The 11,557-nt window shown below is 21.0% G+C and overlaps 3 protein-coding genes and 1 long non-coding RNA gene across 5 annotated transcripts in view; 2 read left to right on the top strand and 2 right to left on the bottom strand.

Annotated features, from left to right (window-relative positions):
* Positions 1-1,853: 1,853 nt before the first annotated feature.
* LOC102674393 (claspin-like) lies at positions 1,854-6,625 on the bottom strand. Its single transcript, XM_031511007.1, is given in 8 exon segments — positions 1,854-1,891; positions 1,894-2,050; positions 2,144-2,356; positions 2,429-2,562; positions 2,729-5,244; positions 5,312-5,520; positions 5,743-5,874; positions 5,987-6,625. Coding segments are annotated over 8 exon segments (4,038 nt in total).
* A 388-nt stretch (positions 6,626-7,013) lies between these two features.
* LOC116185776 overlaps positions 7,014-11,557 on the bottom strand; it is a 16,196-nt gene continuing 11,652 nt past the window's right edge. Inside the window, exon 3 of the long non-coding RNA XR_004150685.1 lies at positions 7,014-7,025. This is a non-coding gene — a long non-coding RNA (uncharacterized LOC116185776). The remainder of the gene's footprint in view (positions 7,026-11,557) is intronic.
* On the top strand, positions 7,333-9,282 carry LOC102672348 (protein lin-7 homolog C). Of its 2 annotated transcripts, none has more exons than XM_006616829.2 (6): positions 7,333-7,476; positions 7,574-7,612; positions 7,748-7,789; positions 8,096-8,208; positions 8,549-8,794; positions 9,065-9,282. In XM_006616829.2, the coding sequence occupies exons 2-6, from the start codon at positions 7,576-7,578 to the stop codon at positions 9,221-9,223; spliced, it is 597 nt and encodes a 198-aa protein (XP_006616892.1). In that variant the 5' UTR covers positions 7,333-7,476; positions 7,574-7,575; the 3' UTR covers positions 9,224-9,282. The 2 variants fall into 2 exon arrangements, with proteins under 2 accessions (XP_006616892.1, XP_006616891.1); XM_006616828.2 differs by having other exon boundaries at positions 7,337-7,487.
* The window catches only part of LOC102672209 (peroxisomal multifunctional enzyme type 2), a 5,191-nt gene continuing 3,729 nt past the window's right edge, over positions 10,096-11,557 (top strand). The window contains exons 1-5 of the mRNA XM_006616827.2: positions 10,096-10,191; positions 10,256-10,393; positions 10,648-10,800; positions 10,876-11,148; positions 11,224-11,340. Coding sequence (XP_006616890.1) covers positions 10,128-10,191; positions 10,256-10,393; positions 10,648-10,800; positions 10,876-11,148; positions 11,224-11,340 — 745 coding nt within the window. The 5' untranslated portion in view covers positions 10,096-10,127. The remainder of the gene's footprint in view (positions 10,192-10,255; positions 10,394-10,647; positions 10,801-10,875; positions 11,149-11,223; positions 11,341-11,557) is intronic.

Below are 11,557 nucleotides of genomic sequence, written 5' to 3'. Positions count from 1 at the left end.
TATTCGTATATATATATTTATTATATATTTCTTCTTTTTTTATGTTAAATATTTTATGTTAAATATTTTATATTTTAAAAATATCGAAAAAATATTGAAATACGACAAAATGAAAAAATATAAATAAAAATCAGAAATCAATGGTAAAAAATTAAATCAAACAGATATCATACTTTGTAGAGATATTAAAAAATAAAAAAGATATCAATCAAGAAAACATAAATGCAAAATTATTATAAAATATTAGAAAATTTATGAATAATGACATTAATATAATAATAATTAATTATAAATTCATAAGTAAAAATAACAAATCATTTAAATATATTTTATTTATAGTATAATTATTTTTTATAATTAATAATAAATTTTTTTAATATTACTTTTTTGTATCTATTTCAATTTATAAATATTGATTATATTTAATATAAAATGTAGATTAAAATCGTATATCTGTTTAATTCTTTTCTATTTAAAACATACTAACTTTTGAAATGAAACGATTCAAATGAACGGACTGCATATTTCATACTGTATGCGAAAATTGCCCTAGGCAAGGACACGCATTATTGGATAGAATTACATTAAACAAACATTTGATATATTGTTCTATCTCTTTTTAACAATGTTTTTTTTTTAAGTTAAAAAATAGATGTGAGTAATTACTGATTTCAACATTAAACTTTATTAATTTTATTTCTTTTTTATTATACTAAGAAAAATTTTATCAAATTGATTGACGTGTGATGAATCTTTTTAACCAAAAATATTTATAATTATGTTTTAATTGCAATTTTATTTACATAACAAATAAAGATTATTACATTTATTATTTTGATGGGTCAGTTTTTCGTTTAATTTTATTATTATTATTAAATCTTTTGTTGTCAAATATTCGTATCATATATTATATGCTATGTTTAAGATTAATTGTTATAGGAATATTATAAAGTTGAAAATATTTATATTTACTTATTATAATTGAAAAAATATAATATTTCAATATTATATATTTCATTGAAAATTAAAATACATTTTAATTTTGAAAAAGAAATAATGAAAGTACGTTCAATTCACGTTCTTCGTTTATAGTCACGTGCCAAGAGTAACTATAGATAAGAAAAAATAATGAGAAAAAGATAAAGTAAAAAATATGAAATCAGCCATTTTCAAATAAAACACAAATAGAAAAGATAGAAGATATAAGAAGATTGAGATAAAATTGATTGTCAACGCCATCTCTTGAATTCTAAAAACATTTCTTTAAGAATAAAATAAAATAAGAATTAAGAATTAGCACCATCTCTTGAATACTTCTAAAAAAAATGATTTTTGAAGAGTTTCTTTAATATCCGAGAAATAGCATTGATGATTATTTTCTGTTCTTCTATGCGTTTTGTTTGCGACATTCTTAAGATGCTAATTTTAATATATTTTTATTTTGTCTTTTTCCCTCTATTTGTTTTCCTTGTTCATATATACTCTTAATTGTGCATAAATTGTTAATTGAACACATTTATTTCTTTTCTTTTTCAAAATTACAATATGTTTTAATTTTTAATATATAAAAATATAAATATTACATTCTTGATTTTACAATATATCTTGTAAAATATAAATATAAAAACATATTTTAATATAACGAATAAAAATATTCATATACAATTATAAAACTCTTATAATACAACACATTCTTAAAATTTATAAAAAAAATTTTTTTGTAATACTTGAAATTTTTATAACAATTTTTATGTAATCTATTTATCAATTTTATACATATACAAAAATTTTTAATTTATTTTTATTAATTTATGCATTAAATTATATCAATATATCAATTCTTTTTATTAATTTTATTTTTGATTTCTTTTTGTTGAGTTTGTTTTGTGATTGAAACATTCTCATCTTCCGTATTTACATCAACATGCGTAAAAACAAAATTTTTTGCGTTTATCGTTGAGAGTGGTGTTTCTTTTCGTTTAGCCAAAGCAGCTAAACGAGTCAATGTTTCTTCTCCTTTAGCAAGAAATGAACGCTTCTGCATAACATTCTAGAAAATTTATAAATATTATCATAAATGGCATTATATTTTTTTTTATTATATAATTTTCAATTATCAATAATTATTTTTTAAAGATCTTACATGTATCATGCGTGATGTTTGATTCAATTCTGAAGTATTTAATATTTCTGTAATACTATAGGGTACTTTCAATTTTGGTTCAGAATCAAGTGCTTCTATTAATGTATTTTGTTTTTGTGATTCATCAATTCGTCTTTTTTTCAAAATTTTTAAGCCAAATTTAAAAATTTTACTACTATTTAATTCGTCTTCAATTTCAGTATCTACATTTTTCTGAAAATTAATAATATGTAAAATAAAATGACTTATTCTAAATGATATCATTCAGATTAGAATTTATTTTACCATTTTTTCTGCTAAGAATTTTTCTCTTTCGTGTCGTATTTTACGCCATTTTGCTTCGTCTTCATCATCAGATAAATCTACCCAACCATCTTTATCTTCTAATGGTTGAGAATTATCATTATCATCTTGTTTATCTAAAAAACAAATAAAAAGTTAAATATTTTATTATGGATATCAATATAAATTATTGATATAAATTAATATATATAGATTAATATATAGATAGAAAAAATATAGATAGAAAATTAATATATAGATAGAAAAAATATAGAAATATAAGTTTTTTAAATTTCAGTTTACCTATGTTTCTCCATTTAAATTTCCTTTCTCGTGTGCTTTCACTAAACAAATCTCCATCCTCAAATAATAATTCTTGGAGCATTCTTACTTCTCTCTGATCTTCATCCAACAATTGTCTCATATGAAGTTTCCCTATTTGATTCTTTACTTTTGTTTCATCGATTTCTTCATTATCTCCATCTTCAAATTCCAATTTATCTAAATCCTGTTCATCTTCATCTGCAGATACATCACAATCACTTTCGCTAAGCTCTGCTTCTTCCTCTAAAAATTTAGCTGCATATTGTTTTATATTTTTTTTTGGAATAATTATTTCATTTTCTTCTGAGTCATAATCTATAAATTTTTCATCATCATCCTTTTCATCATCATGCTCATCATTACTACTTATTGCAGAAGAATCTTCTTCATCATCAGATAAATTTAATTTTTTAATTCTTTTTTTTGATTTCTTATTAATTTCTTCTTCAATTGAATCTTCTTCATCAGAAGATAAGATACGAAATTTATTCCAAGGTTCTTTTGATTGTTGTTTATCTTTTTCATTTGTTTCATAATATGAACAGTTCTTTTCATCAGACACTTCTGTATTTTGAAATAACTCATCTTTGGTGTCAACTAATTCTTTACCATTTGGTTGAGAACTAAAAGTTCCTGAACACAATTCTAATAATTGTGTTTCACTTACATTAGCTTCTTTTGCAAATTTGGAGCAAATAAATTTATCATCTGGAAATTTACCTGAGCATATTTCCATGAGATCCTCATCTAATACATTATCTTGACTAACAAATAATTTTCTTTGTAATGTAGCTTGTTTATTAAAATCTCGCATTTGATGAAATAAATCTCTTGTTTCTGCAATTTCTTCCGTTATTATTTCGTTTTCTTCTCCTACATGAGCATTTAGTGCAGTTAATTGTGTTATAGGAGAAATAAAATCTAAAGTATTGCTTTTAATTTTAGGTGTTTGATTTTGATATTCTAAATCATTTTTTGTATGTATTTGAAAAACTGGAATATCATTTTCATTATCGCTTAACTCATTTTCTTTAAAATTTTTATTATCTAATGTTATTTGAGAAAAAGAAGTCTGATTTTTAATATTTTTATTATTTTCAATGATTGAAGATTTTGAATCATCATCTAAAGATTCTAAAATCCGCTTAAATGTTTTATGTTTTGTAGATGCTTCATTGCTATCACAAATGCTATTTTCATCTTCATTTTCTGAAATAAGTTTTTCATATATTTCATCTTCTGAATTTTCTTGAACTTCATCTTCATCTTCATCTTCAATTTCATCACTATCGTTTATTTCATTTTCACTAACTTCAGCTTCATCATCTATAAAAATATTTTTTTTTTTCTCTTTTCCTTTTTTTATACACATATCATCTTCTTCTAATTCATCTTCTTCGGTTTTGTGAGATTCTATACTTGGAGAATATGGTTCATTGAAATTATCTTCTTCATTTATGGATTCATTCCACTCTATTTCTTGTTCCTTCATTTCTTCTTCTTTTTGTTTCCATTCTTCATTACGTTTTAATACCATCTTCTGTTTCAATTCTTCTTTTAAACGTTTTAACTTAGCTCCAGGTTTTTCTAATTTAGCATCTTCATTTGCTATATTTGATAATTTGTATGGAAGTGTTTCTTTAATAATTGATAATCCATTTGAGGATTCTTTTATTTGCATTGTTGTAAGTTTAATATCATTAATATGTTCTTTGGTTTTAGAATGTTTGCATATGAATCGATCTATCAAAGCACTTATTCCTTTCTTACTTGGTTTAATGTTATCTGATAAATCGATCACTGTACCTGGAATACCTCTTAATTTAGGTTTTAAATCTTTTATATTTAATAAAGTTTTCTTTTTAATAATATCTGGTGATTCATCAAATTTAGGCGGTGGCAAACCATATTCGTTATATTCATCAGATTCATCTGTCGTTATTCCTAAAGATTGTTTTACAATTTTTGCATAATCATTATTATTTTTTGATGTAGAAATATCTGAATGTTTATTTATAATTTCTGAATCATATTTATTATTATCAATATATATATTTTTTTCTTTATTTTTATTTTGACTAAAATCAGTTTGTAAATCTTCTTTTTCGTTTTTAGCTGTTTCACTTAATTTAGACATTACATTTTTATTCTCTATTTTATTGAATTCACAATGTATTTCTGCTATTTCCAAGTTTGTTCCATTTTTTTCTGTTCTATCATTTATAATTGTATTATTATATTTAATTTCCTTTGTTTCAGTTAATGTTTCACTAATTTCTTTCATTATATCATTTTTTTCTTCATTATTTTCTAGGACAGATAAATTATTATCAATAAATAATTTTCGTGAAACGTTATTTTTCTTCAGGTCTTGCATACATTTTATGTTCATTTCTTTATCTGTATTTTCTTTATTGATTTCTTTAATTTCGTCTTCTGAATCAGAGGATTTATAAAATATTTCTGCTTCTTTTTCTTTTTCTTTTAAAACTTCACTGTTTAAAAAAAATTTTTTAATTTTTACTGAATTTAATAAATAATTAAATTATAAAAAATACTTACTCAACAATAATAGAAGACATTTTTAATTTAGCTGCCATTGTAGGTGCTTTTGGAAGAGCTGTTATTACTTTTTTTCTATTTAAAAATTCTTGTAATGTTCGTTGTTTTGGTTTATGATATGGAAGTGAAATCTCTGTTTCTCGAATCAAACGTTGAGTTTCACTGTGTATTTGTTTCATAGCTTCTTCTTTAGAAGCTCTTAATGAAACCTACAATACAATATTATTTTTATGAACTTTATAAGTATTAGGTTGTTTAAAAAGTAATTTCGTTTTTTCACACATTTTATTATGAAAAAGAACGAAATTATTTTCTGAACAACCCAATAATAATTATCTAATATTTGCTTAAAAATATTATTATCTTAAAATAATAATTTTATATGTTATTTAATTTCTGAAAATTAAAAATTTTGATATTTTTCAACTTACTTTCTTCACTTTAGAATATTTTTCTTTACATTTTTTAATTTTATCATGTTTTATTGGATTTAATAGCTCTTCATCATCTTTTCTTTCTTCATCTGATTCTGAATCTATTAAAGTTTGAAATTTGTTTTTTATCTGTGAAATATAATATAATTATTTAATATATAATATAATTATTTAATATAAATTACTTATTTAATAATTAAATTATATATATTTTATAATTTATATATAATATATTACTTACACTGTTTGTAATTTTTTTTTTATTTGAAATTATTTCTTCGGTATCAGTTTTATTAAGAATATTATCATTTGTATCACTGTCAAACAATTTCATATTATTTTTATTTTTTAAATGATTTTTGTTATATTCAGAACTAGACATTTCATCTTCTGATTTATTATAAATAGATTTATTTTTATTGGAATTAAAAGTAAATATATTTTCTTCTTCTGAATCACTATCTATTATCTTGGATAATCTATTGTAAATATCATTGTTTTCATATTTATTATTTGCTTGATCAGATTCTGTATTTTTTTCTTTTACAGTTTTATTAACTATAATTTCATTATCAGAATAGTTATTAATTTCATTTTTATATTCATTATTTTTTTGATCAAACTTATTTTCTTCTGCAGTTTTATTATGTATTTCATTATCTTCATTGTCAAGCTTATTATTTGTTTCTATCAAAATTTTATTAAATGTATTATTTGTATCACTATTAGATAAATTTTTCATATTAAAAAATTTATTTTCCTCTTTTTTTGTAATATCTTCTGATTTCTTAACATTCTCTGATTCCTTAAATTCATATTGTACATTACATTTATTATTATCTGCATTATTATCATTATTTAAATCATAATTTTTATTCATTATTAAAATTTTAATTTCTTATTTGTTATGTTTGATATTTAATATTTATTATTTGATATATATTATGTTAACATTTATTATAAAAACATAAAATTAGAATGTAATAGCTATTGTTTTTTTATATAAATAATTTTTTTAAAAATGCAATTAATTGTTAAAATTTAGTTAAAAATTATATTTTTTTTAAATTTATTCACAATATTAAAATAGTATTATATTATGCAACTAATGATTACATACAACAAAATTACATGTTAATTACAGACCACAAGTGGTTCTTAAGTATTTATGTACTATCTATTTTGATCAACAAATTTGGCGCGAAAACATCAAAAATATTAATTTATCTTAAATTATCTATCACAGATGGCAGTATTAATATCATTTTAATTCATACATTCTTTTTCTTTTTTTTTTTAGATATTGACTTCTGTATTATTATTGATAATTATTTATACATAATATGATATTTAATGGATTTTTTTATGATTATTTAAAATAATTATATTTGAAATGTAATAGTATTATTTATGATTTACACAAAATTCATATTTTTATTATTTTTTTTTCATATTCACTAATTTTAAATATTATGATGTTTATTTTAATAAATCACAAAAAAATATTGTAATAAATAATAAATAAAAAATCTCATTATATTTATTATATAGATAAAATCACTATCTAGGGAATCATTTTGACTTCATTAAATTACTAGATTACATAGTCTCGAGAAAGCATTTAAACATCTTTCAAGTTGTTATAAGTTTTCGGTTGACAATAGTTGGTCGATAGATCAAATTGTTGACGTATTTTTTTGACAGTTTGTGACTACGTCATTATCGAAGAAAGTACTGTATCTGTATGTTTTCTAAATTATATATTACATATTTTTTTTAAATAATGAAATATAACTGTTATATAAGATATCTTTTCTTTTATTTCTAGGCATGGTTACGATGGGCGAACCCCTTACATTAGCGAATGGTAAATTTTTATAAGAAATAAATATATACACATATATATATATATATAATTTTACAATAAATAAGATGAATATGATGTATAATAATTTATTGTTTAAAATTTATTTTTTATTAAATTTCTTATTTTTATTTGCAGATGTTAAAAGATCTATTGAATTATTAGACAAATTACAAAAAGGTAATTGATTAAATGCATTTTAATTACAAAATATAATAGTAAGAAATAAGAATATTGTATGAAATATTATTGCAAAAATTACCTTGTTTATGTAGGTCTTCATAATGGTCATTCCTTCATAATGTTCTTGGTTTAATTTACTTTCATGTAAATCATGTACGTGATTTTATTTTAATAAAATTATTATTATAATAAATTTTCATTTAATGATTATAATTTTAATATTATTAATAATATAATGTATAATTATAGAATTTAATATTATTATTAACTATAGAATATATATTAACTATAGAATTTTTTTAGGTGGTGAAGTACCTGCAACAAAATTAGCTGCCTTACAAAAAGTATTGCAAAGTGATTTTCTTAGTGCTGTACGTGAAGTATATGAACATGTATATGAAACTGTGGACATTCAGGTATAATATATTATAATATTATTATTATTATTATTATATTGCTACATTAATTATATATAATTACATATAATTTATTTATTTTCTTTATTTTTATCAATAATAATAAAAAATAGATACATAATTTTTTAAATTGTGCATCTGAGTAATAAAATTATGACAACTTGAGTAAGAAAATAAATATAATATATAATTATAAAATATATTTATAGTAATATATAATATTTATAGTAATATTTTAAAAATAATGAAAATATATATATAATAAAAAACGATTAAGATTATCATATTAAGAATAAGAAATTTAATATGAATTTATAATTTTATTAATTAATAATTTTAGGGATCTCAAGATGTTCGTGCATCAGCTACAGCAAAAGCAACAGTTGCTGCTTTTGCAGCAAGTGAAGGCCATGCACATCCGCGAGTAGTAGAATTACCAAAAACTGAGGAAGGTCTTGGTTTTAATGTAATGGGTGGTAAAGAACAGAATTCACCAATTTATATTTCACGAATTATTCCTGGTGGTGTTGCTGACCGTCATGGTGGTTTAAAACGCGGTGATCAACTTCTTTCAGTTAATGGAGTGGTTAGAATTATTTTTGTTTCTTATTTTCTCTATCAATATAATAGATTTATCAATATAAAAAAGTTCAAATGAGTTCATATATAGTAAAAAAAAAATAAATAAATAAAAAAACTTGTATCTTGTATTTGCAATTTATCTTGTATCTTGTATTTGCAATTTATCTTTGTATTTAATATCATTATATAACATTTTTTAAATAAGAAAAATCTAACATTATTCAATATTGTATAATAATAATATATTTATATTAAATATATGTTTATTTTTCAGTGTGTTGAAGGAGAAAATCATGAAAAAGCAGTAGAATTATTAAAACAGGCTCAGAATTCAGTGAAATTGGTTGTACGATATACTCCGCGTGTTTTGGAAGAAATGGAATTACGATTTGATAAACAAAGAGCTGCACGTAGGCGTCAACATATGCAATAAAAGTAAAAAGTTGTTATATTCATTACTTTCTTTCAATAAATTAACCATATATATATATATATATATATATTAATATCGTTTTAATTTTATCTTCATTTTACATTATAAAATTGTTCATCTAATGACTTTATGAAAATAAGACTTAAATTAATACTTTAATTATTATTTAATAGATTTAAATTTAATAATACTTTATAATTATTGTAATTATTGCTGTTTTTTATGTTTTGAAAAAATATTGTGTATAAATGTTATATAGTTTTAAAAAATAAATTTTAAAAATAAAATAAAATCTGTTTTTCTTTTATTTATTTACTATTTAATAAATATTACATATGAAATACTCACATAAATTTATAAAATTAATTTTTTTAATCTCAATTTTTTTATTGAATCTCAATTGTTAAAATTAAAAATGATTAATAATTATTAATATCAGTTTGATAATTTTATATATTTTATATATTCTATGCTACATAATATGATAAAAATAGTAAATAATAGTAAAAAATAACGAAAGTACGAGCAATACAATTCCTATTTTTTCTTTTTTTAATATTACGTTTTAATGCTATAAGTTAGTATTATCTGCAAATAAATTTCTTACATAATTTCTTACATATATTTTATAGATAATTATTAGGTATGTATAAAAAAACTTAATATATTTTTATAAGAAGAATTATATAATTTATACATATATAATAAATTATTATTGGTTAGTTAACGAATTCTTATCTGGATAACAATATACTTTATGTTAATGTAAGAAACAAGATTGTAAGTAAAATTCGATGAACTATAACCTCTTGTTTTGCATACTCATTGTAAAGCATTTATATATAAGTTCAGATCGATTTAAACTCTCTGTTTTTAATTTATTTTCATCAGTATTGAATTTGCTATGATGGGAGAAGAAAAATTATCTTTCGTCGATCGAGTTGTTATAGTAACCGGAGCTGGAGCAGGTAATTTTTATTTTCTAATCTACTGTATATAATTAATTTTCTTTATATTTAAATTTTTTTCTAGGTTTGGGTCGTACATATGCTTTACTTTTTGCTTCAAGAGGTGCTAGTGTTGTCGTAAATGATTTAGGTGGAAGTAGAGATGGTGATGGAAGTAGTACTAAAATTGCAGATTCAGTTGTCAATGAAATTCGAAAAAATGGTAAGACAATATTTGGAATTGATTTATATATTCATAACTATATGCAATTCAATGCATTATATATATTCAATATATATAATATATAAAATTATAATATTTTCAATACAATCTATGAATATAATTTGTATATTCTTAAATACATATCGTATAAAATTCTGAAATTATATAAAAGATTTATTTTAGTATATTTTAATATATATTAATAATTATTTTATAATTAAAAAAAAATATTGTATTATAAATTAATCTTACAGGTGGCAGAGCAGTGGCTAATTATGATTCTGTTCTTGATGGTGAAAAAATTGTTAAAACAGCTATTGATGCATTTGGACGAATAGATATACTTGTTAATAATGCTGGAATTTTAAAAGATAAATCTTTTGCCAAAATGTTAGAGAGTGATTGGGGTATGTTATATTGTTATATTGTCAATTAAATTGTTATTTTTTTAGATTAAAATAAAAAGTTATATTTAATTTCAGATTTGATACAAAATGTTCATTTAAAAGGAGCTTTTAAAACAACTCAAGCTGCTTGGCCCTATTTTGTTAAACAAAAATATGGTAGAATAATTATGACAGCAAGTAATAGTGGCTTATATGGAAATTTTGGTCAAGCTAACTATAGTGCAGCAAAAATGGGTCTTATTGGTTTGACTAATACATTAGCTATCGAAGGCAAACAAAAAAACATACATACAAATGTGATAGTACCAACAGCAGCATCTCGTTTAACAGAAGATATTTTACCACCAGGTATGTAGAATATATGTAGGATACAATACTTAAAATTTATTGTATTTAAATACACTAATTTTGTCCGTTTTCTAGATTTCTTTAAAGAATTAAAACCTGAATTAATAGCTCCTGTAGTAGTTTGGCTGTGTCATGAAAAATGTATGGAAAATGGTTCTATTATTGAATCTGCATTGGGTTGGGCAGGCAAATGTAAGTACAAATGATTTCTATATATATATATATATATAGAAATATAATAAAGATTTAGTAAAATAATTTTATTGTGATCTAAAATACAAAATTATAAAAAATTATTAAAAAGAAATCATTACTAAAAATCTAAAAATGGAATTCCTGGATAATTATTATTAAAAGATATAAAATATTTTAAATATTATAAATATATGTAAAAACTTATATATAATTT

This window comes from Apis dorsata, unplaced genomic scaffold, assembly GCF_000469605.1.
Source record: "Apis dorsata unplaced genomic scaffold, Apis dorsata 1.3 scaffold_279, whole genome shotgun sequence".
NCBI classification, from domain to species: Eukaryota; Metazoa; Arthropoda; class Insecta; order Hymenoptera; family Apidae; genus Apis; species Apis dorsata.
This window is presented reverse-complemented; position numbering and strand designations above follow the sequence as displayed.

Excerpts from the sequence above, each read along its gene's own strand:
- LOC102672348 (XM_006616829.2), top strand. The coding sequence starts at position 7,576 with ATGGTTACGATGGGCGAACCCCTTACATTAGCGAATG. Across the intron at positions 7,613-7,747 it reads ACCCCTTACATTAGCGAATG|ATGTTAAAAGATCTATTGAA; the intron begins GTAAATTTTTAT and ends TTTTATTTGCAG. Across the intron at positions 8,209-8,548 it reads ATGAAACTGTGGACATTCAG|GGATCTCAAGATGTTCGTGC; the intron begins GTATAATATATT and ends TAATAATTTTAG.